At 52.1% G+C, this 24,754-nt stretch overlaps 7 protein-coding genes across 7 annotated transcripts; 3 read left to right on the plus strand and 4 right to left on the minus strand.

Moving 5' to 3' along the window:
* Nucleotides 1-2,541: 2,541 nt before the first annotated feature.
* On the minus strand, nt 2,542-3,465 carry TRIVIDRAFT_119106 (uncharacterized protein; the record flags this gene model as incomplete). Its single annotated transcript, XM_014103924.2, has 2 exons — nt 2,542-3,149; nt 3,231-3,465. The coding sequence occupies 2 exons, from the start codon at nt 3,463-3,465 to the stop codon at nt 2,542-2,544; spliced, it is 843 nt and encodes a 280-aa protein (XP_013959399.1).
* Nucleotides 3,466-3,813: 348 nt separating this feature from the next.
* Nucleotides 3,814-6,967, plus strand: TRIVIDRAFT_84998 (uncharacterized protein; the record flags this gene model as incomplete). Its single annotated transcript, XM_014103925.1, has 3 exons — nt 3,814-3,863; nt 3,927-6,254; nt 6,329-6,967. 3 exons carry the CDS (start codon nt 3,814-3,816, stop codon nt 6,798-6,800), a joined length of 2,850 nt encoding a protein of 949 aa, XP_013959400.1.
* Nucleotides 6,968-7,671: 704 nt separating this feature from the next.
* On the plus strand, nt 7,672-11,334 carry TRIVIDRAFT_32887 (uncharacterized protein; the record flags this gene model as incomplete). The annotated part of the gene is made up of 3 exons (XM_014103926.1): nt 7,672-7,854; nt 7,936-9,937; nt 10,007-11,334. The coding sequence occupies 3 exons, from the start codon at nt 7,672-7,674 to the stop codon at nt 11,332-11,334; spliced, it is 3,513 nt and encodes a 1,170-aa protein (XP_013959401.1).
* Nucleotides 11,335-11,715: 381 nt separating this feature from the next.
* TRIVIDRAFT_177170 (uncharacterized protein) lies at nt 11,716-14,501 on the minus strand (the record flags this gene model as incomplete). Its single annotated transcript, XM_014103927.1, has 3 exons — nt 11,716-12,407; nt 12,471-14,203; nt 14,276-14,501. 3 exons carry the CDS (start codon nt 14,499-14,501, stop codon nt 12,237-12,239), a joined length of 2,130 nt encoding a protein of 709 aa, XP_013959402.1.
* Nucleotides 14,502-15,209: 708 nt separating this feature from the next.
* TRIVIDRAFT_135231 (uncharacterized protein) lies at nt 15,210-16,307 on the minus strand (the record flags this gene model as incomplete). Its single annotated transcript, XM_014103928.1, has 1 exon — nt 15,210-16,307. A coding segment is annotated over one exon (1,098 nt), but the record flags the coding sequence as incomplete, so codon positions are not given.
* A 2,950-nt stretch (nt 16,308-19,257) lies between these two features.
* TRIVIDRAFT_32560 (uncharacterized protein) lies at nt 19,258-20,691 on the minus strand (the record flags this gene model as incomplete). Its single annotated transcript, XM_014103929.1, has 1 exon — nt 19,258-20,691. The coding sequence occupies one exon, from the start codon at nt 20,689-20,691 to the stop codon at nt 19,258-19,260; it is 1,434 nt and encodes a 477-aa protein (XP_013959404.1).
* A 2,793-nt stretch (nt 20,692-23,484) lies between these two features.
* Nucleotides 23,485-24,702, plus strand: TRIVIDRAFT_32495 (glycosyltransferase family 32 protein; the record flags this gene model as incomplete). Its single annotated transcript, XM_014103930.1, has 1 exon — nt 23,485-24,702. The coding sequence occupies one exon, from the start codon at nt 23,485-23,487 to the stop codon at nt 24,700-24,702; it is 1,218 nt and encodes a 405-aa protein (XP_013959405.1).
* Nucleotides 24,703-24,754: the final 52 nt, after the last annotated feature.

A 24,754-nucleotide genomic window follows, 5' to 3' on the forward strand; every position in this document is an offset into this window, starting at 1 on the left:
ACACGACATGAATGATAATGGGCAGCAAACGCAGCGGATGAATGGATATTGTGCGCCGTCCCGCGCCGTCGTCGCATTGACTTTTTTTTTTGCCCTCCTTGCTGATGGTGTCTACCCCCTCATTCATGCCTGAGATATATGACGACAGCGTGCGGAGAAAGACGTCCGGCGTCTACATAGTACGTGTGCACTAACATCGTCTTGCAACTCGGCGACGGGTTATTTGTCTCCTACCTCACCACAGAAATACCCGTAAAAAAAAAAAAAAAAACGGACACGGCATCACACGTGTTGGAATTACCCTATAGTGGGCAGATCGTGGAGAAGAGCCATGTGCGTCGAGGCGCTTGTGTTACACTCGCTCTTATTTTCTCGTTTGTTTTACAGGGTAGGGTTTCTGCATTGGGCGGCGCTTGTCAAATCCCCACGAGGAGACGTACGAATACGGCATTGCCTCAACCCTCGTATCGCAAGGTGAGGAGCAGCGTGGCAGCGACAGCGATGATTTGATTGATTCGCTTCGGCACAGAGATGCTCCGATAAAAACTTTATTTTCGACGTCTTGGCAAAAGGGCCATGTATTGATAGAGTCATTGAAGCTCTCGCCTGCGCTAGTCCGGGAGCTACACGCCTTGGGGTTCATGATGGCTTCAGCTTTGGCTCGCCAACTCGCCTACTGAGGGGGAGGCGCGCCAAGAGGGTGTAGCGCGACGAAGCCTGTATGGCCGAGATTGAGCAGCCAAATCGTGCCAAACTCAGGCCCCAGCGGCGGGATGCCTGCAGGGCATTGAGTTGCGACGATGGTCGATACTTGTGCCCAAAGTACCTCGAGTCCCCAGGCCAATGCATGGATCTTCGGTGCTGTCATGCGAGCAGAGATGCCGGACATCTCGCACTTTGTGCATTTGGGGGAGAGGGCCCGCGGTATTCTCGGCAAACCTAGAACAAGACTTTTCCCGCCCGCCGTTGCAAAAAAGCCCCCTCTGCGGGGGCCGTGCAATCCAGGCAATGTAGTATTGAAATCACTTTGTTTGCACGCACAATGGAAACCGTACGATGGATTGTTCGTCTTCCATGTCTGCCGCTTTTGACAGCTGCCCGTTGGGGGTCCTGGTAGCCAATCAGGCGTCTTACGATAGGCGCCCAACACTTGCGGCTCGGCGCTATCTGGCAGCATCGCCAACCACGGCCGATATGCCCGCTGCTGCGATGCGGCCTGTTATGGCGGCCGTCCTCCGAGGCACCGCAGATTTGATCAATACATACGGAGTACCTTGGAATGCAATATGCCGGCCCGCAAAGTTGCGGTGACGTGATGTGCTGCGACTGCACCAATGGCCCGTCGCGGCTGGAACATGCCACCTCATACACGGGAGCTGCGCACATGATCCATTGCCCCGAGATATCCTGGCGCAATTCTGCGTTATCTCTCTGTCGTGGAAAAAAAGTGACAAGACAGAGGCTATCAAGACGAGGTATGGATGGCATTGAGGCTAGATGCCGTGCCTGCGACCACACCAATCAGACGCGCCGCAGCCTTGTCATGGCGCCTCACGTGGCAGGTCGAGACGAGGCAATTAGGTCTTTACCGGCCAATCACGGCGCTTTGTGCCTTTTTTTTCTCTGACAGGTACATGTATGAGATCAAAATCACGGCCCGTCTGGGGACTTGTTCGGCCTATCGTGCGGAGCGTGGGCGGATCTGGACTCTCACCGGAAACCCGTTCAAACCTCAGACACGACCATGGCAGGGCAACACTTAATTTGGTCAATCGACGACAATTGCCGCGACCAGCATCTCCTCCGCACATGTAGCCATTGTGCGATATTAATGGGGGTATCCCCACCACTTTCCTTTACGTATATTGTTGCTGCTACCTTACTCGTAGTACTACTGGTATGCCTTTACGAGCACAAGATATACGGAGCAAGGTGAGCGGGTTGATCCGTTTGAAACGTTTGAAAGTGAGCATGGGTGCGATAGCAGACCCTTCTTGATCCATTCCTCGGTCAATTCGTGCCGAGGCAGATAACAACTCCCATGTTGTTTTGTGTTACTTGATGAAAAAAAAAAAAAAAAAAAAAAAAAAAAAAAAAAAAGAGAAAGACAACAAAAGAAGGACCCCGGGGTTTGTGAAACCGCAGACATGTGCCCAGGGACCTCTCAACGCTGACATGGACCCAGAATGATGTCAGTTTCTCCATGATCAGGAAGTCCGCTGGTGTTCCGATATTATACCAACTGACCCGCGGGTGTACGAGTGTTGTGCCAGTACATTGGTTGGAGAGCGCCATTGCATCATATCGCATTGCATTGCATCTCTGAACTCACAATTGCCCGCATGCGCCTGGATACACAGTCTCCGCAATGCGAAAATTGCCCTGCTCAGTGAATGGCGCCCCGAATTGGATGCTTCCTGCGAAGCCATGCCCACGATGAGACGCAAACAATCCCCCCCATCTCCGGATACTCATTATGCGATAATTATTGGCATTATAAACGACGCCTTCTTGGCCGAACCACCCCCCCCCTTCACCTTGTCATGCGGCCTCTTCGCCAACTGGTATCTGCGTTGACGTGATCCAGTTTTCCATCTTGGCCTGGCCCCCAAGGCTTTGCTGCGTCTTGTTCTCCTTCCTTTTGACGATCAAACATAGGACGCGGCCGTAAATGGCGAAACCCTCATATGACACGTCCATTGCGAGCTTTTTCTTGTAGTCATCGTGAAACTGCCCCTCTGGCTCTGCTGGTGGTTTCATAGGCCCCCTGGAGCGTTTTGGCGGAGGCTGACGACCATCGGAATCCACGTCGACAACCGAGGCAGAATCATCGTCCCCGGCGTCTTCGAATTCGTCCGAATCGTCAATTTCGAGGGTATTGCTCCTTTGGCGCTTTGCCCGCCGGCGAGTGTTGGCGGAGGGAATATCGCTGAGTGCCACGCCCTCGTTGTCACTGTCCTCCTCGATACGGATTGGGGCAAAGTCACTGGCATCCACGTCGATGGGATTCGCATTCGTCTCTGCTATGAGCTTTGACGCATTGGACTGCAGTGCAGATGGGCCTTTTTCATGGAAGAATTTTTGCTTCGTGAGCAGAGAGTGTCGCGTGCTGGTTTCTGTTAAGAAGACGGAAACCTCAAAGTCATCTGCTGGCAGGTTAGAATCCGTCTTTGCCTCGGGATCAAGTCACATCTGCGGAGACATTAAAAAAGAGAAGGATAATCATTTACCCTTTACGACGACGTCCTTGATTGCCTTCTTCTTTGTGCTCTTCTTTTTACTTCTCTCCTTTTCTTCACGGAGCTTGGGTATCACGAGTGGTCGGATGGCTTCCATGACCTGTGGAAGAATGGGATTTCGAGGATTTAAAAGCCATGACTGTGCCAGAGCCGGGTTGTCCAAGTATATCCTGCATTCAAGAACGGAATACTTTGTAATCCTTAGGTACCGGCGTATGGGTGCCATCTTTGTTCCAATTTTACTACGTGCTGTATCGTGGGAGCGTGAATATTGAAAAAGGGAGCCTTGAGCTTTGGTGATGTAATCGAGCACTGCGCCAGATGCCCCGCGCCATCCACTAAAAATAGGGTCCAAGGCCGCTGTAAGCTCCCGCCGCAAGACCCAATTGGAGGACCTGGAAGCATTGATCGCAATTGGCGCGGGGAGGTGATGTGGTCGCGAGATCTCTCTAAAAAAAAAAAAAACTTCATTCTGTTGGAGTCGCCGTTGCGAAAGCGTCAATTCCGTCGCATCTTGCCCACTGAGGCTCAAGCCCAGCGCGTACCAGCCGTCCGGCATGGTTATGGTACGATCATGTCAAAGTCATGGAAATCGACGCTGAGGCTGCCCCGCTCAAGCTTCCCGTAAGCTGGCCATGCGGAGGAGAGAAACGGCATTTCGAGATGGACTTGCTGACTTGCAATTAGAGCTCGGCCGAATCCAAAGCTGCAGCAGCAGCTCCTGCGCGACTGTACCGATAGCTTCTACCAGTGGCAGACGAATAATAGACCAAAAGAGAACCCGTTCGTGCTCCACGATGGCCCGCCGTACGCCAACGGGCCGCTTCATGCCGGCCATGCGATCAACAAGACTCTCAAGGACATGATCAACAGGATACAAGTGCAAGGTGGTAGAAGAGTCATGTATAGACCGAGTTGGGACTGCCACGGCCTTCCCATTGAGATGAAGGCTCTTGGGGAGAGTGGCACAAAGGGATTAAGCCCACCCAAGATTCGAGAGTCTGCTAGGCGATTGGCGAGCAAGACGATTCTGGATCAGATGAAAGGGTTCCAGTCGTTTGCCGTCATGTCCGAATGGGATAATAAATGGACAACCATGGATCGGGCCTTCGAGATTAGGCAACTTCGTGTGTTCCAGAAGATGGTTCGCAGCGGCCTTATATATCGCAAGCACAAGCCCGTTTACTGGTCGACGTCGTCTCGCACAGCCTTGGCTGAGGCCGAGTTGGAATACCGCGACGATCATGTGTCGACTGCTGCCTACGTTAGATTCCCCATTATGTCTGATTGGAGCTCGATTCCCGGTCTGAGCGAGTTCAAAGGTCAACTGTACGCTGCTATATGGACAACCACCCCCTGGACGCTTCCCGCCAACAAAGCAATTGCTGTGCATAACGAGCTCGATTACGTGTTACTGCAGGTCGGCAACGATGGGATTTTGGTCGCAGAGAGCCGTGTTGAGGAAATTCAAAAGAACATTCCTTCTGCGGCGGTCATTGCAAAGTCGATTCCTGGTTCTCAGCTAACCGGTCTCTTGTACCGGAACAAGCTGAGGGGGAGCGCCTCTTCTTTGCAACCCATTGTTCATGCCGAATTTGTATCTGCTGATTCTGGAACTGGTCTCGTTCATATGGCACCTGGACACGGACAGGAAGACTACCAGGCTTGCTCGGCGTTGGGCATCGAAGCATTCGCCCCCATCACGGATGAAGGCCATTTTACACCCGAAGCCTATCCTGATGACCCTGAAAAACTGACCTCGGGGCCTTCTATTCTTGACGGTGGAAGTCAGGCCGTGCTGGAACTGGTTGGACAAGATGTGCTCTGGACTCATAAACTTCAACACAAGTACCCCTATGACTGGCGCACGAAGAAACCTGTGGTTATTCGGGCTACGGCGCAATGGTTCGCAGATGTCGGAAGCATTAAGGAAGATGCTCTGCAGGCATTGGGTCAGGTGCGCTTTGTCCCGGAATCTGGTAGAGTTCGTCTGGAAAGCTTCGTCAAAGGTAGGAGTGAGTGGTGCATTTCCAGACAGCGATCCTGGGGTGTGCCCATCCCTGCTCTCTATGATGAAAGTGGAAACGCTGTTATGACGGATGAATCTATTGAGCACATCATATCTGTTATGGAGCAAAAGACATCAGACGCATGGTTTTCCGACGCCCCAGATGATGCAGCGTGGATTGCGCCATCTCTCAAAGGAACATATCGGCGTGGAACTGATACGATGGATGTTTGGTTTGATAGCGGTAGTAGCTGGACAGAGATTGGGCGTCCTGTGGATGTCTATCTTGAAGGCTCTGACCAGCACCGAGGATGGTTCCAGTCCAGTCTCTTAACATTTGTGGCAGCTCAAAAAGCAGACGGCAAAGCTGGAGCTGACATTGCTCCTCCTTTCGGGACACTCATCACCCATGGTTTCACACTTGACGCGCAAGGCAAGAAAATGTCCAAGTCTCTAGGTAACACGATTGTTCCCAGTGAAATCATGGAAGGCAAACTGCTGCCTCCTCTGAAGAGCAAAGGAAACGATGCTGCTACACGATTCGATGCTCTCGGTACTGATGCCTTGCGACTCTGGGCGGCAAGCAGCGACTTTACATCCGACATTCTTGTGGGAGCGTCTATCTTGCAGCCGATACACAGTGCACTGATCAAGTACCGCACGACGTTGAAGATGCTGCTCGGGTCACTGCACCAATCTGCGCTCGAGGCACCGTTGACGAAGCTTGACCAAATCGCCATCTTGCAGCTTCAGGACGTCATGGCTCAGGTCTGGGAGGCATATAGCAACTACGAATTCCACAAGGCTGCCGGATTGATTAACCGATGGATTGCGACTGATCTCTCGGCGTTTTACCTGGAAGGGCTTAAAGACCGCCTGTACTGCGGTGATGGAGGCGATGTCTTGGTGCCCATCTTGGTTGGATTCTTGCGAATGCTGGCTCCAATCACGCCGATGCTGGTTGAGGAGGCCTGGTCTCACAGGCCATCATGGATGGTAGAAGATGCGTAAGTCCTGCGTGCATATGATTCGTTGTCGCTAGTGTCTGCCTACTAGGTATGTCTAACAAAGTTTCACACAGGTCATTCGAACACCCGGCACGGCAGCTTTACAACTCACATGTGATTGATCCCGCGCGCTTGACGCTGGATCAAGCACAGCTACGACTACACTTGCCCATCTTGTCCGCCGTGCACGACGCAGTCAAGGCGGGGTTGGAGCAGGGCCGAGAATCGAAAGCGCTCGGCAGCTCTCTTCAGTGCTCCTTGAACATATCTGTCACGGATGACCGTTTGGCGGCCGTTTTGAAGGAGTACCTAGACGAGCTTGATGCCATGTTTGTGGTATCTTCTGTGGAGCTCAACAGCCCCCTTTCGCCCGACAATCATGACTGGTGCTATTCCAAGGAGTTTACAGTGGATGGCATGCAGGGCGTCGTGCATGTCCTACCGCCGAAGCAAAGCAAATGCTCCCGGTGCTGGCGATATGTTGCCGAGGAAGAGGACGGACTGTGTGGGCGATGCGAAGACGTTACAGCAGCGACGGCTTCATAAATCGTTGGTGATGGCTGCATAAACCGGTATGTGTGTGTATATAAATAAATGTACGAGCGTACTCCCCTCGATTGATGGTTATATAAGGTATACCTATGTACGATAGATGCGATTGATACAGAACTGAGAAGAAAATCTAGAGAATAAATTGGTGGCGTTTGATTTTTATATTATACGAGCTGACGGTGTTTGTGAGCGACGCAGATCACTGCACGTTCATAGCATGGAATTGACGGATTTGGCGCAAATAGGCTTCCGACTGAAGGCGGCATAACATCACCGTGCATCTCATGAGTGGTTCGCATGCACGATCCGATGTACCAGTGACATGCCGGCATAAGAAAAACCGGGCTTGAAGCAAGGGACAGGTACCTGACATTTCAAGCAATTTGTTTGCAATGTCCGAGTTTCAGCCGGGTACCGCTGCAGATCGAGCCGAGTTGCGCGTCCAACAAAAAGTTGGCTTGCGCTGCGCCTCGCTGGCCGAGTTTGCATTTGCACATTCGACAAATGCAGGTTCTGCTGCTACTGGATCGTAGTGGTGCTGCTAATCCAGATAGTCGATCACGCATCTTGCCGCTAGCTCCTCTGCTAAGCTTGGTTGCTACTCTGTGACCCTGTTTCTGCTGGCGCATCGCCAGACGGCCGCTTTCTCGCCTGTTTCTCATCCCTAGTGGAACTTGCACCCCTCATTAACCGGCCCCTTTTGGCTCTCCAGCTCCTTTGTGCCTTGTTCTTCTTTTCACACCTTGATTCTTTATTCTTAGCCATGCGTCCTTCCTCGAGCCTTCAGTAGGACGACTCGCAACGGCACTAGAACGGGTGGCGCTGGCGACTATGAACCGGCGGCCAAGCAATGGCCGATCACCACATGCCTGCGCCTCGGTCTGCAGGATACTACTCAGCGAGCCGAGACGGACGACGAGATGGCACAGCGACGCCAGAGCGCCGGCGGAATAGCAGCCATGAGATGGGCAAGCCCGGCAATGCGCCCACTCAGCGAGACGATGTCTTTTTCCCCAATGACGACGACCAGTTCCATGACGACGACGGCGTGAGTCCTGGCCGTGAGGGCTCCCCATATGCCGACGACGGGCATGGCCACCGAGAAGAGCGGACGCCAAAGAAGCATAAGGGTCGCTTTGGTGGAGGCTTCTTGCTACACGATGCCTTTGGGGGCGGACGATCTCGTCGGCAGCGGGCGGCCCACATCCCAGCTCCAGCTCCTCAGCTACAGCTCGGCGGCGGTCGTGATGCTGCCTTCCAAGCTCCTCCTGTTGCCGGTCCTGATATGGGCATGCGAAAGACGTCTGCGCCCATTCGGCGATCTGGCGAAGAGCCTGCAAACTCACCTCCGAATACTGGACACTCCGCCGATGGCAGGTTATACTCGGACTCGCACCACCTGGAATCGCACGGTGCTGGGGACCTGGATTCCACCCAAATTGTGAACATGGCACTCAGCCTCAGCGAATCGCGCCGCCTTGCCTCTCGACGAAATGTCTCTCGGGCAGCTGTGCCCCCACGACTTACACCTCTACCGGACGCGTCCTCCTCAAGCAATATCAGGCAGCATCTCCAGCAACAACGCAAGTTTTCACGCACAGATTCTCCCAGTCTGCTGCAAGAGCCATCTACCGGACCCCTGGTCCCCGCATCACGAACCAGTGGCACCTTTCAATCCTCGTTTGAGTCCTCCCACGATGCGCAATACCGCTGGCAGTTTTCTGCATCGACTCTAGCCAGAGCCCACAAGGCCAAAGTACATCTCGAGCTGTGGGCGCAGTACAGGCGACTGCTTGATGTGCTGCCGCCCCTGAAGCCGGGCCTCGAAAGGCCATCGTCGGGTAGCTCGCCAGACTCTCCCGTGCTGGCACCAGGTACCCAAGCGCTTGCTATAACACTAGGGCGGCAGTACAATCCGTTGCAGTACATTCGGAACCGCAAAGTGCGGGCACGTGAGAGGAAGGTCATTGATGGAAAGCGTCAGGGATTTAGCGATGTAGATGGGGTTAGGATGTGGGTTGATACGGTGTATCGACAAATGTCGCTGGCTGGGACGTCGCTTGTCGATGACAGACCTTCACTCCCCCCTTATCAATGCGCCGAAGATGTGGACATGCAGAACTCGCCCTCGGAGACCGCGGCGAGGCCCCGACGGCCCAGAGTGGACTGGATCCTAGAACCTTGCGATGTGATTGCCGACGCATACTGGTTGGAACAGAACGGGCACAAGCATCTCATTGAAGACCGCCATTGGCGAAAGATTTTCCCGCCTGCGGCCTCAGACTTGAGCAGGCCTTTATCTCGAGAGATAGATGATTCCAGCAGCAAAATTTCACCGTTCACAACGAGAGACAACGAAATATTTGAAACTATTACTGAAGGAAAAGAATTTGGGCTCTCCAAGGTTCGCTCAGAATTGTCTCATAGCAGTGCAAAGGAGCGTGCCAAGCAGAAGCTACAGAACATCAAAGGGTTTCACCATCGGCATGGAAGCGGCAGTCATGGCCACGATATACTTCGGCACAAGAAAGATTCTGGGTCTGAATATTCAGACAGCGACAATGACAGCGAGCCGAAGAAGAGGGCGCGACCTGTTCGCAAGGGAACAATCTCTAGCAACTCAAACGACTTGCTGCAGAAGCAAATGATGGAAATGGTGGCCAAGGAGGCCCGCGAAAGAGAACTCGAAGATATGGCTTTGGCGAACGAGAGCGCTGATGACCGGAGTGTTGAGGCACAAGATATGAGGCGAACATCACAATCGCCGTCCCGATTCACTGGCAGGAGAGGTTCTCTGGCGGAAACAAGCGACTCGGAGCGCAAGCCTGGGGCCTTTGAGATGCTCAAGCAAGGCTCTCCTTCGCGCCAGAGTCTTGATGCCAATTATTCTCCAAGCAAACGAGCTTCGTTTCCCAACTCACCGGAAGTCCTGCCGGTTCGCAATGGCAAATCTGAGTCGGTTGCCAGCGTTGATCCTTCGCCACCTTGGAGCCGATCAACATCTCCCACGAGGAACCCCTTTAGCAAAATTAAGCAAATCATGCGAGAGAAGAACGACGACGCAACTATGCTCGACGATGCTGAGGATGATGGAGAAGGGCGATCGTCGAAACGCGATAAGTTTCTGGCGCGTTCGGGCTCAACGTCTACTCTAGGCAGGCGTCAATCCAGCCCTGCTGAAAAGGTGCTGTCAGGGACAGATGGCGGTAAAAGCACCCGCAGCACGCGGCTTAGATCCGACGAAAACGTTGGCTTAAGAAGCATGTTCAAGCCGCCTCGTATTGATAACGTGCTCCGAGGTGGTGTTTCGAAGCTGGGAGATATCATACGTAAGAAGGAGGGATCTGGTGAAGCACCAGACCTCGACACGACAGATGAATCCGACAGTGATAGAATCAGAGGGCGAAAGTCCACACCGTTTTCTCTGACACGGAAACCCTCTAACAGGGCACAAGAACTACATCACCAGCCCAAGAACTTTCTCGATACGATGCCTCAGTTTACTCGTATGCCTAGCTATCGCCAGGGCGCCAATGGTGGTGACAAGCTTGCTGCCGCGGCTGATGGCGCAGAAACCCCTGGGCGCCATGCCGCTGAACTTGATCTTCTTCGACCTCCGCTGATTAAAATCCGGAGCGCATCATCTTCTGGGTCTTCTCCTTTACAGAAACCTTTAGGAGACTCGGACGTCTCTGAATCCGAATCCTTGATGAACAATAACAGCACTACCCCTGATGCTGCAGACAAGCGTGTGAATTCGGCCCTTTCGCTCAGCGACAAGGACAACCAACATGGGCGACTCCCGGGCCAGCATTGGTCGATTGCGGACCGTGGTTTGCCTGGCCAGATGAGGCTCTCGAAGCGCGAAGTCGCCAGGATGCGGGCTCTGATACTCAGCTCCGGTGTCAAGGCGATGGAACTGCGCCGCCGCGCCAACGAGCAGCACCAGCCGTTCAGCAGGGAGAATCTCGCCCTGAGCGAGGCCACCTCCTCCAACGAACCCGGCGGCGTCCCCTGGGCGGACATTGCCAGGCTTACCCCCAAACAAGCGCAGCTCAGCCTCCAGCTCCATGACCAGCAGGTGTCCTTCTGCGAGGTGTATCCCCTCGCCGCCCGCACTCTGGGCGTCGCCATCCAGTCGTGGGGCCAGCGGTGGCAGTCGTCGGCAGACTACTTCCGGGACAAGACGACGCGCGATCTTCGCACGCGCGTCTGGGAGGTTCGCACGCATATCGCGGATGACTTGTCCGACTTGGCTCGCAAGGCCGCTGACGAGGCCGACGAGACGAGCCGTGATCTGATGCTTGGGCAGCCCCTCAAGATCAAGCATGTCATTGACACCATGGACAAGATGCTGCGTACGCGCCGCAGGAGATTCCGCTGGTTGAGGCGCGGGCTCTGGCTTACCGTGGAGTGGCTTCTCGTGGGCTTCATGTGGTACGTCTGGTTCATGGTGATGATACTGCGCATCTTCCTGGGTCTAGGCAAGGGGGTCTTGAAGGGCGTCAAATGGCTTCTCTGGCTGTAAATTCCCGCGCACTTTTCCCACTCTGCCCCTTTATTCTCTCTAAATACCGCCCCTTCCACCTCTTTTCTATGTTGGATGAAGACCTCGTGCATCAGTATCCCCATATCCATGACATTACCATCATCATAGGATTTCAGCACTGTAGCTGTATCCCACAATCGCCCTCTTCTTCTATACGCTCCTATTGCATTTTTCCCTCTTCTATTTCCTGTCTGATACCCCATATTATTCTACAGTCTCAAATTTTGTCTCGGTGTTGCCGTTGGCAACTAAGGGACCCGATGCATAGCCATGGAGTGAGGTAGCAAAATACGCACATCTTTCATTATTTCTCGTGTGTAAAAGAAAACCTTTTTTCTTGCCTTTTTTTCTTCTTCTCTTATTTTTCAACTGTATGTTTATTTTCAACTACCTAGGCTTTTTTACTTAATCCTATCCAAAACGAGAAACTTTTTTATTTTAATTTTAAAGAAAATTAGGCAAATAATATTGACTATATATCTTCTAATCTTTTGCATCCTCTTCCCATCTTTTGTCTGAGAGAAAAAAATGGTCTTTGTCTAAAAAAAGACTTGTATAGACTCTTTTCTTCTTCTTCTTTTTTTTCAATTAAAATGTAGCGCGTAGAAAGGGGGCCACGACGCTGGCCACGTCGAGAAAAAATCAGAACCAATAGTAACAACAAATGAAGAAGGTGAAGAAAGGCAAGGAAAGTGTTTTTTTCGTCTGCTGACGGTAAATTGTCCCAGTAGGAGCTAAAGGGTGATTATATGAATAACGCTGCATCTGCAAGCAAAGTCTAACAGCGACGAAGAGAACAGAAGAAAAAGGGGGGCCAGGGGGCCAAAAGGGTAGAATGGAGGCCGTAGATCATACATCTCCCGAGCTCGTGCAGCGTACATCTACTCAATCCTCTTCTTACCCTCCTCGGCGTTGATGAAGCGAGCGGTGCTGAGTCCGCGCTCATGTCTGGCTACGAGGGACCCGATAACGGCGTCCTTTCTGGCCTTGGTGAAGTTCTCGGTGTAGCCATCGATAGCGTACGAGAGTGGGTTCAGACGTGGCCAGTTTACCTGCAAAAGTATGTTAGTTTCTACTTGTGAAGCAAAAGACACAAGGATGGGTTGATTGCTTACATAGAGCATGCCGTGAGTCCAGACAAAGTGGAAGCACCAGGCTGCCACACTGGACCAGAAGAGAATGAAGAGGCGCATGGGAATGACGCTCGAACCGGGAGGCCGCCTGGTGAAGATGCCCACGAGGACGATGAAGACGCTAAAGGCTAGGATATAAGGAATAGCCTGGATGAGAACCGGCCGCCTGTCGCCGAAGATGAGGTTGGTGCCAACGTTGGCCTCACCAGGCTGATAGACGCCCAAGAACAAGTCGTAGGCGTCCTGACGAGGGCCGTCAAGGAAGTTGTTGAGGCAGTATCGTGTGATACCAATACGACCGTCTTGCAGGGCTCCCATCGGCGTACGCTTGCCAGTCCTGGTGACGTCGGTCTTCATGGCACCAGTTCCAGAGTAGGCCGTGGACACAACATCGGCATTGTCGGCCCAGATGTTGCGGAAAAGCACCTCGAACTCGGGGTCTTCGTTCTTAAATGACGAGCCCTTTGCGAGCAGGCCGACATCTTGCAGCATGCGGTCGAGCATGTGACGAGCGAAGATGCTCTGGACGACGTTGGTACGGTCAAGGCAGTCCATACAGTTTGTGCGCATCACGCTGGTCTGAAGACTGCGGGCTTCAACCCTTCCATCGTTGTTTGCGGGCATGTCGACGCCACGGAAGTAGCCCTGCGCATCAACAGCTTCCCGGAGTCTGTCCACGATGGCGTAGGCTTTGTGCATCTGCATGCCCTTTGTCTCGCTGTGATAATCAAAGTAGACATAGTGAAGGCGGTCAAACTGCTGGCGGCTCGAGCCCGGCTGGATCGTCGTGAACTTCTCGTCGGTAAGACGATCGGCCTCTCGCCGCTCCTTGGGCATTGAGACGAGAGCCTTGGCCATCTTCTCGTAAGACTCCTTGACCTTGGACTCTCGTCCTTTGTGGTTGACCAGGTTGATGAGGTAGTTGTCTCCGTAGATGCGGATCTGCTCCTCAAAGTGCTTGGCTGAGGCGGCAAGGGCGGCGTCGGTACCACGCACATGGATTTTCGGCGTGTATTTTAGGTCATTGACCTCGGACCAGAATGTTGGCACGCTGCCTCGAGTTTGGACGTATGATAGAATCTGCATCTCCTGGCCTGCCGACGCGCCAAACTTGCCACTCTGCATATCACTGCTGCCAGCAAATCCTCCCAGGCCGGTACTGCTATCATTGAGGATGACGATCTGCTCCGTCTCGTTGTAGTTTGCCACATGGCCGTCTTCGTCAACACCTCGAGTAAAGAATCGAGTTCCACCACGGTACCGTGAGCGTCGGGAAATCAATACGATGGTCAGTGGTGTGCTCTTGAACTTGGTCTGCTTAATCTCAAACATGCCAAACATGCAAGGCAGAATGTAGGGATCGATAGCAGGCTGCGGGCCGGGCTGGCTACGGGAGCCCGTAGTGCGAAACTTGATCAGCTCGGACTGCAGATGCTTGTTGAAAAAGAAGCGATCATCGGTCCTCAGCCACAGGGGTCGAGAGGTATCGGCATGGGATTGACGCTGGATCGAGTTGGTGAGGTCGATTGAGTAGGAAAAGTACATGGGTCCCTGAGCAAGGAAGGTCTTGAGGAGGTTGATGAAGGTGTCTTCGTCGGGGTCGTGGATCTGTCGCTCGCGCATAGGGAGAATCTCGGTCGAAATGACCTTGTAGACCATCTGTCCCTTGAGCCTGCCCATGGGCTTGGCCTTGTTGATGATGATGACATACTTGTCTGATCCATGGTTAGAGCTCGTACAGAACAGAATAAACGACCACAGCCTGGGGGCATGGAGCAGCTACTGACCTAGAGGGAGCTGAATGATGCCAAGGATGCCGGAGATGCTGGATATACGCGTCGGGCGCTTGGATGAATTGGAGCCGCCCTGGACCAGCCGGACGTCTCCCATGGGACGATCAATGACCAAGGACGGCGCATCGGGAGACGAGGGAGACGTAAAGGTATAAGCATCGCTGGTGATCTTGAGGTTGATGTCGCGATAGGGCAGCTTGGCTGCTGCTAGGTGCGCCATGGCTGCAAATAGCTATCGGTTACAGGCGCAACGTCACTGGATCTGTCGGCACAGCTCTCCGCAATCTCGAGCTTGCAAAGCCGGGTACTTCCGTCTGCTGCGTGATAAACGACTTAGCTGTCTTCGTCTCAGCCTGTGATCAATCACATGTGGAATGGGAGATGTTGTAATGCCAGCAAGGCCTCGTAAGGATATTGGAGCTGCACAGCCTCAGCGCTGGTGGGCAAACGTCACTGCAAAGCCACAGGAGGAGCTAGGCAAAAGGGGGAAATTCCTGTGGCGCAGCTTACATATGCAACTCCTTTTAGAGGCGAGGGGCAATCAGGAACCATCCGGGTACGTACCTGAGTGAGAGAGCACGTATTAACTGGAAATAAAAGGCAGATTGCTTCCCCCTTTCGTATAATGCAAATTGAATAAGGAGCACCATGAGGCGACTGCAAGGCTGGGATGCCCGAATCTTTGATACATTCTCGTATTAGTGTTTATTGGAATTTTGAATTGACTTTGATTAGCGTTATAGCGTAGTCGTCTCATCGTAAACTCTCTACCTTTCTGGGCAGCTGAGATTCTATCACACTTAATGTAAGAACAACGAATAAAGCATCTACTAAGACATAAAATTAGAATACAAAGAGGAAATAAGCATCGAAAAAGGGCACCTTGATGGGTATACTGTGTCCATTTTTCTTTGTCTTATGCCTCAGTGCAAAGCCCAAGTCCCGACAACAGCTCCTCCGCCGTAATGTCAATAGCTCCAGACGCCTTATCCTCAATGCCAAATCCAATGAAGAGCTCGTCGTCTAGGTATCCGTGATACTTGACAAAGGGGCTCTTCCAAGCAATCGACGTAACGTAAATCATCTCTGAAGTAAGGCGATCTGGGTACTGCTGGCGGCCGTGGATCCAGATTGGCCGCTTCGACATGGCGTGCATGGTAAAAGGCGCCTGCTGTTGGAAGAGCATAACGTACGGCTCGTAAACTGCGTGCCAGTTGTAAAACGACTTGTGCTGCCAGATGGTGAAAATAAAGGTGTTGCTTTTGTCGGCAATGCAAATTGCGTCTGTCCGCTTGCACATGGTAACCTTGAGCGAGTTGCTTGCTTGGTGGACTGATTCGTTGTCGGAGATTGTTTTGGGCAAATATTTCGCCAGACACTTGTTATCCTCTTCTTCGGTGAGCACTGCTAGGTTGACGCTGGCTGAGCCATCTGGTGCGACTTGAGCAAAGACTCGTTTTGGCGCGACGTCGTAGTGAATATACATCTGACCCGCAGGATCCCAGAAAGGGAACCAGTTTTTCTCAACGGCATACCATGGCAGAGGTCGCTGTAACTCTGTGCCCCTGAGGAAATGCTTTGAGCCACCCCATTGGCCTGTCCAGTCAACAAGTTCGCGAAAGTCTTGGATAAACTGGCCAAAGCAAGTGAACTGGGAATTCGACCCGTACACAATGTACGGGGACTCCGGTCCGTAAAGAACGCGGGCATCGTGAGGGCCGACGTTGAAGGTGAAGAAGGCTAGATCGCCTTCACATTTGCCACCTTCTGTTGGAGCAACAGGAAGTGCTGTCGGAGGCTCAAGACACCGCAAGACTTGATCCTGGAAAGCGGCATTACACATGAGTTCTGTAAAGTAGACGGTTTGTTCGTCTGCTCCCCGCGCCAGCTGTGCCACCACGATCCACGTATCTGCCAGCGTAGGGTGAGGAATGATGTTGGGGTTCATTCCCCTGTGACCCTCGCCAAAGTCAATGGAAAAGTATTTTTTGTCCATGGTCGAGATTGAGAAGATTTCCTGATGAGAAACCTGAATATTGGGAGGTGCAGAGCCATTGCTCAAGGGCAGATGTGACGGCGGAGCATTTGCTGCCGGAATGTTTCCATCTTTCGGAGTCTCATCAAAGGTTTCCGACTTTCCGAGACCTATTGGTGCTTGAGCCTCTTGTTCATGACTTAAGTCGGTATTCTCCCCCCTTTGGCCTGAATCAAATTTGTCGATGATAGGCGGGATCCGTTCGATTCCTTTGGAGTGCGTATAAAAACTGATGATTGTGTAGAGAATAATGATAATAGGTACTGTCAGGAGCAGCAAGCGCTTAATATCTCTGAAGAACATTGTGAAGCCCTTGTAGCCAGCTGCTGGCCTATATAAATGTGGATGGTATGACGTGAGTTGCTTGTTTTAGGATGTGACAGAGTCTTGAGCGACAAGGGTTAGGTTCCTCACTCGACTCGTCTGAGCAATATTATGCAGATTCTATTTGCATGAATATCTGAGCAGAACACGGCAGAAAGGCTATTAGGCCATGGAAGTTTAATGATAGTGAGAAGGGTAAACTCGAAATCTGGCCAGAGCCTGTGGCTTGTGCGTGGGGGAACTATAGCAAGCCCTCAGGATATAAGCTGATGATACTTTGAGGTCACCACTCAATGACGACGCCGATGCCAACTCGAAGCCCAATAAGCAAGCAGGGCTTTTGATAGTAATGCCTATCACTACTAGGTACTTTGGCACGATACTAGGTACTAGTACCCAGGCAAGTACCACGGGCGGTGCAGTAATGGGTAGTGTTTAAAGAGTGTAATGCTATGCGAGATATGCCATTAGACAGACGCCTGATGTGAGGCTGGAGACGCAAGGTGATGCCATCTCACCGTGAATCCCAAATGTGATACCATACCTAAAAGTACCAAAGATACAAGCCAAAGACTAGTTACGCCACGCTCTACAGAAGATGCTTGAGATCCTGCAGCGGGCCGGACACGGCGATGTGACGCTATACGTAGATGGTAGAAATGACGATGTAATAGCACTACCTTAGTAGGTACTTCGTAGATGGAGTTTGTATGCAAGCCGGACCCAGTTGAACGGCGATGGAAAAGAGTCAGCTACAGGGCTAAATTGTCCCAAGCTATGGTCCGAGATGCGGCGGTGAGAAGGCGAGAGGCGAACAAGAACCTAGTGTAGGGCAATGACACACTGATAGTCACCATTTGCAGCCGTGTGGCTCCATTAATGGCACAGTTTTATGACTAGGACATGTATCGAGTCTTGAGTCGCAAACTTCAAGGACAATGATGTAAGAGCCAGGGCTAACACACGCTGCCGGCGGCAAATAGCATTACCGGATACCTCCATTTCTTATGTTACTTACCACTAACTTGTACGGGCACAGTACTCGTTTTTGCTAGTACGAGTACAAACAAGTGCCGTATACAAGTACAGATATCATTCATTAATGTTGCTGAGACTACTCCGTAGGAGGGCAAGTATCCCTAAGCGAGCTGGCTTTGATGAAGATGGACAGCCTTGCATTCGCAGTGGACACAACCCATGGCCCTCGATGGAGCAGAGTGGCCTCTATCGGGCCTTGCCATGGACTTGCCAGGTAGCCCGGCAGGCGGATGCCTTGATTGTGAATGTAACCCCAGAGTGTGGCCGCTAATATACGAAGATAAGAGCCTACAAACTTTGAGACGTTTGGTCAGACGAGACGGGGGAAAGGAAACAGACTATCCGTTAGCACAAAAACACAGAATCAGCAACGAAAACGAAAACCGGGCTACCCCGCAACAGCAGACTTGGCAAGAGGCTGGAATAGGCAGAGAAGCAGAAAATTGTCATATGCCAAAGCAGAAGCCGAGGGAAAACGCAATTTCGCTCTTCCCGCCCCCAAAAGGCAGCACGCATACACGAGTGAACAGCAACGAACTTGAACAGGGGCCGTCTTAGTGGCCTGCACCTCCGCACATTAGCGGCGAACAGCTTGACAGGGTACAGGCATCGAACTAACTGCGCAGATCAGAGCGATCGGCAGAGCACAATGCCGGAATCCAGCAAAGCGCTGGCGACGCGCTTGTGCTGCTTTGGGACAAACGGCCGTTGGCAGGTGGTGGTCTCAACGGCATATTTCGCCGTGCCTTGTGTTTTGGAAGAAAGGAGAAGAAGAGGGAAGAAATTAGGGAGTCCTAGATAGAGTAAGGCAGAGGGTGAAAGGGGAAAAAAAGAAGTGACACCATGATGACGAGGGTGGTTTGCAGAAGATTCTTGTTTTATGTTCCATTGCTCCTTCTCTGTTGAAAAGCACTTCAACTTGTGCCTTTGTGGCTGACGCTGTGGCGCGTGCGTGCCTGTGCGTGCCTGTACCTGTACAGAACCTCTCCAGGCACAAGCTCAGCGCCAATGCTGGGCAACCAGATTGACGAGATCGCTTGGTTGGCAGCACCCAGGAAGGCAATTTTTTAGGTGCAGCCACATCCGCGCGACGAGTCAGCATGTATCTGTACCTACCAACTTCCCACGCTACAATCAACACCAACACCATGAAACCGACTCTCACAATAAATCAGGAGATTGGATGGATCCACGACCAGGGAAATGCTAATCCAAGAGCAGCAACGGCGTAGAAGTCGCGTAGAGGGAGCAAGAGAAGAAAACTTTTACGTGGGGGATATGGGAGTGGGAGACCGGAAAAAAAAAAGACTGACACTTAATTAAAGTGAAAACTGTTGATGACATTAACCCATGCTCAATTCCATGTTGGGACTGCCCCTTGCAAGCACTTGTACGAGTAAGTACAGTACTATGTATGTGCAGGCGCCGGCATCTCCATGTCCAGCACCTGTACTGAGTAGTGCTCCGTTCGATGTCCCCGTTTGCGCCAAATCACGTATCCGTCTATGTACAATGAAATATCCCGAACCCATATTACCGCCTTCTCATGGCCACCCAATAACAGTAAGTGTAATCTGAATCATGCCCTGGCCTGCTTCCCAAGCACCGGCTCCGTAGAGGCACCGCCCAATGTCTTGCGGTGCAGCCAAGCGGCAAACTTGACACTCGGCGCGTCCACCCATCTCGTCACGGCTTCGGCGAGCACTAGAGTCAGGGGTAGCAAGATCAACTGGGGGACGAGGAAAGCAACTTCCAGCCCAAGGGGTCCAGACTTTGGCAGGGGAATTCTGTTCATCCAGTGCGGGATGTGTTGTATGTGGTCGTCTCCCTTCCAGCCCACGGCCATGTAAAGCCGATCGCCAAGTGTGCACAGCACGGGGCCGTGAACAATGTAGAGCGCAAAGGAAACACGCCCCAGGTATTGGCAAAGCCTGGTCTCAAAGAACCTCTTTAGCCAGAAAATGCGCGGAATACACGCGATCAAGAAGCCTGACGCCAGCCAGAGGTAGAACCACTTGTAGTCGAAAACTGCTTGAGGCTTGAGCAAGGATAGGTAGTACCAGCCGCGGCTCTTTTGCAAGTTCTGAACGTCTGTGGTTTCGCTGGGGATTCCGCCCAAGAATAAGCTGACAACGAGCAGATGGTAGTAGATGAAGTCTTTGATCGGCTCGAGGCGGGCCAAGAAGAGTGGGAGCTCGCCCTTTTTGGCCAGCAAGTCCAAGTCGCAGAGTAGCATGCCCGTGCAAAACAAGGCGCAGTACCAGCCGTCGCATATGAACATGAAGTAAAAGATCAAAAAGGCCTCGCAGCGGAGTCGTGCAGCCTTGGAGCATCTCGAAAAGGCCAAAATTGAGGCGTAGATAACCATGGATCCCTTGAACTCGACTGGGATAGACCACAAGTGGACGTTGAAGCTGATCCAGGGATCACCTCCCTCCTTGAAGACGAAGCTGAAGTTCTTGAATTGGATATACAGGGACCAAAGGTCATCTGTCCAGCTTCCCGCCATTTTTTGTCCGTTGACCCAGATCCCAAGCATGTGCCACTGCGTGATGAATACAAGGAGAACCGCAATGAGGGGAAGATAGAGTCGTGGCCATCGCCTGAAAAAGGCCGATGAAAGATTGTCTCCTAGCTTTGTGAACTCGCCAGCTTGCAACAGGGTCAGTGGCTTTAGGGAGAGGACATAGCCGGATATGACGAAGAAAGTTGAGACGGCAAAGTGTCCGCCTGTGAAAAAGTTGCGTATGAAGGGGAACGCGACCATGTAGTATTTTCCGTCGTAGCCGAAGCCATTTTCAAAAATGGAATTTTGCTTTTCCCAGCCGTGAGCCCAAAGTTCGTGGTGGTGCCAATACACCAGAAAGGCCGCGAAGCCTCGAAGGCCATCTAGATATGAGGTCGGGCGCAGTTTCTCAGCCACTGAGAAGATAGTGGGCAGCTTGTAGAGAGTATTCACAATGCAGCCGAGAGCCCGCTTGTGCTTGGGGATATAGCTGGATGGCCTCCACATCGTATATCCGTTTGCTTCCTTGGCAAGCTCTGGGTCGTAATCGGATTCAGAGGTGATTTCTTCCCAGTCTTTGCTGGTATTGAGGATGCTTTCTTGGGCCATGTTGGCGTTGATAGTGGTGAGATTAATAGCGTTTATCCAGTAGGAAGAGGAACGAACGCAGGGAGAGAGGATGCCAGAAGAGCCCCAGCTTCAATCTCACAAGCCTAAGCTCGGAGCAAGTGCTGGACAAGGCCGGCCGAGCCGTACGTGTACTCGTAATTGCTCGACAAGGACACCACGCTTCCCCAGACGGCAAACCCCAGGATCGATCCGATCTCGAGCGTCACGGACAAACGTCGTACTCGTTAATCTGGAATCAGAATGATAACACGGGGGAGTCCCACCGGCAAGATGCTTCCCCAGCTTTCACAAGCCGAAAATCAGAAGCACGAGGCAGATGATAAAGGTCGTCCCGAGGTCAGAAGCATGCGGAGGCGAAGGATGGACGCGGGGTTCCGGAGCTATAGGTTGACTAGATGAGAGATGCAGTTGCGGCTGACGGTATCACCCGAGAGAAAGTTGTCGAGATATCAAGGACCAGCTCTTCTGATGCCGAGGAGGACCCAGTGTGCCAGGGTGGTGGTGGTGCGAAGACTACCAAAACAGGACAAAGTTAGACACGCAATGACGCATGGGCCGGAGGCAATTGAAGCCCCATCAGCTCTGTTCCGGGACATGATGTGCCAGTGCCGTACAAGAACCTGTATTCCTGTTTGCCAATTATCACATGAAACGTTATTTTGGCCACGGCCCCCGGTGTAAGTGGGAAAAGCCGAGAGTACAAGTACATAGCCACACCATCCTTCTCCGCACAACGCCATCAAAACGCCTCCAAAACGCCTCCAAGGAACGATTTCAAGGCACTGGCAAGTGCACTATTCCGCATCTCGAAGAGACAAGGGGCTGGGCAAGAAGGCGCTCAACTGGGGATTGGACGGCGTACCCCTGCACTGTGGCTTGCATGGGAGTTGCTACAGGAATTGCCCCTCACACCAAACGCATGGACAGGGAATATTTGCAGACAAGCATTCGGGGGACCTGACAAGCCGGGAGCTACATCGTGTGCGTGGCTGATCGGCGGCTCGGGCAACCAATATGCATACTCAGCTGGCTTATGTGTAGATTTCAAATTTTCTCCCCCCTTTCGATACGACGTCTTATGTCACCAGCAGATAGGTACATGCACAAGTATGTACATGCTACCTTGTATTTGCCCGTAAGCTCCGACCTTGGGAGGCGTTTCTTGCGCCAGCCAATCGACAAGAGTTAGAGGTCGAGAAGCAGCAATGGCGAGCCGGCGCAATGCCACAGGCAGTAGAGGTACCCAGACGGAGATTCGGGCGCAATTGATGCTCAAAATACGAATGAAAATCCTGCATATCCTCTGTCATAGCAGCGTATAAAGCTGTGGATCTTGAGGCTTTTGAAAAGTACTTGTACAAAAGTGCAAGTACACGCTGCCGGTGTCGGTCCAGTCCCGTGCGCCGTCTTAAATTGGAGACAGAAATCCTTTCGGCTTCATCCAGGTGCCTGGTTCCAAAATATACGACTAAAGTGTAAGCTGCATCGAATGTTCTTACTATACGAGTACCTGTACATAATTAACGGAACGAGTCCGCGGGCTAATATCACAAGCCATTGCGGAAGACTCAGCCATGGCTTTCTTCTCCTGGCTTATACTTTGCCGAACCAAGGTTTCGAAGGGGTAGCACTGAGCTGAGTGCTCAATCTTGTTAGCCACATGTAGTACGATACACCAAAGAGAAAATAAAAAAGAAGGCGTCTTTATTATGCCGATGAGTACAGTATGGCCGTCCTGCGGACATTGCAGGTACGTCTCGCCGATTCCCTCCACCTCCGTCTTTGTCAGGCCTTGTCCATGTTTCCCCATGTTCCCCAAACTGGCCTCACCTCTGTGCCGTTGCTTTAGGACGTTTTTGGAAGCTGTGTCCGGCTCTAGTAACGTCGTTTCCTCTTCCTGTGGCCCTAAACGTAATCAAGAGGTCCCTGGCAGATTTGCAGGGATCCACCGCTGTGTGGGTTCGACAGACTCAAGTTATGGATCCTGGTGTCTTCACGCCATCCAACTAACCAACTAGCTCATCTTTGCGAGTTGGGTACAGGTACATGTACATGCTCCGATGTTTGTGGCTCAATCCATGCAAGGCAGGTAGGAGAGTATTCGGAAAGGCACAGCGGCGAGCTGTTGTAATTGCGCCCATGGACGGCCCGGACAGCCCTTTTGATACGCCCAGAGTATAATATGCGCATAGGCCGGGCGAGATGACTCTTTTTCAGTCTCTTCTTTCCCCCGGGTTTGCTCACACTGAGTATTCTTCCATCGATACTCGCAGCACTTGTCAGGACAAACTATAAGCAGCCCCCTCAACAAAGTGTATCTTGATAACCTTGCTACCAAGGTGTCTGTATACAGGGAGATCCTATACGAGCCTGAGATCTCAAGCATTCTCAAGATCTTGTGGCTTTGCACTTATTCAGTGGACGTACCGATAAGGCACTCCCTGGATACTTTCAAGCTTCGGCTGCTTTTTGTCCAAGGCAGAGGTTTGATTCGAATGATTAAACCTTAGCCACCTCTCTATCTATTCTTCAATTCTTGTTTTTCCCTTGCGGCGGCTGCCGTACACAGCATGATACCCACCCTTTAAGTGGTGCTTGTCATTGTCTCAACTCTGCCGATCTTCAATATTTTCTCTGTATCGCAAGAAGGGAAGAAGAGAGCACATCACGATGAACTCCCCTCTTGGATCACCGAGGCTCATGTCCTCTGCCAGCCCTTTCCGCAACAAGGTGCCTACACAGATGAGACGGTGCCTCCCTCTCTACCTCGCCATCGTCTTCGTCTTTCTTGTCATTCTCAATTTTGACTGGGTCCTGGCGATACCTAATCCCGCTTCAGTCCTCCGCCGACAACCAAAGCCGCCTCCTGTGCCAGGCAGCACATTTCCGCAAAAGATTTGGCAAACATGGAAAGTCGATCCTCTCAACTTCGAAGAGCGTGATCTGTTGACGGCGCGGACGTGGACTGAGAAAAACCCGGGCATGCGCTACGAAGTCGTTACCGATGCCAACGAGATGGCATATATCGAGGACCGGTATGGTCCAAATGGTTACGACCGCCCGGATATTGTCGAGTTCTATCAAATGATCAAATTACCCATCATCAAAGCCGACCTTTTGCGGTATATGATCATGTACGCCGAGGGCGGCATTTACGCAGACATTGATGTCGAAACCATGAAGCCTTTTCATCGGTTTATACCAGAGCGCTACAACGAAAAGGACATTGACTTGATTGTCGGTGTTGAGATTGACCAGCCCGATTTCAAAGATCACCCCATCTTGGGGAAAAAGTCCATGTCCTTTTGCCAGTGGACATTTGCGGCGCGCCCCGAACAGCCCGTCATGATGCGTCTGATTGAAAACATCATGAAGTGGTTCAAGGGTGTCGCCAGAGACCAAGGCGTGCCGCTGAGCGAAGTGCAGCTTGACTTTGATCAAGTCATCAGCGGCACGGGCCCTTCTGCTTTTACCAAAGCCATTCTCGAGGAGATGAACCGCAAGTCCAAGGGGCCCAAGGTCACTTGGGACAAGTTCCACAACATGGACGAGTCCAAACTCGTGGGCGGCGTCCTTGTCCTCACCGTCGAGGCTTTTTGCGCCGGACAAGGACATTCGGATTCCGGCAACCACAACGCTCGAAACGCCCTCGTCAAGCATCACTTCCACGCGTCCAACTGGCCTAGCCGCCATCCTCGATACAAACACCCTGCCTATGGCCAGGTCGAAGACTGCAACTGGGTGCCCGAGTGTGTCCGGAAATGGGACGAAGATACCGGCAACTGGGATAAATATTCTGAGAATGAGCAGAAGAAGATTGTCCAAGACATAGAGGATGCGCGAGCGGAACGAGAGCGGCAGCAACAGGCTTTGGCTGCTCTCCCCTAGTGCTCCCCATGGATGATGATTTATTTTGCATATTTCTTGTCTCGATTGCAAT

The sequence above is a fragment of the Trichoderma virens genome (assembly GCF_000170995.1).
Source record: "Trichoderma virens Gv29-8 chromosome Unknown TRIVIscaffold_3, whole genome shotgun sequence".
NCBI lineage: Eukaryota > Fungi > Ascomycota > Sordariomycetes > Hypocreales > Hypocreaceae > Trichoderma > Trichoderma virens.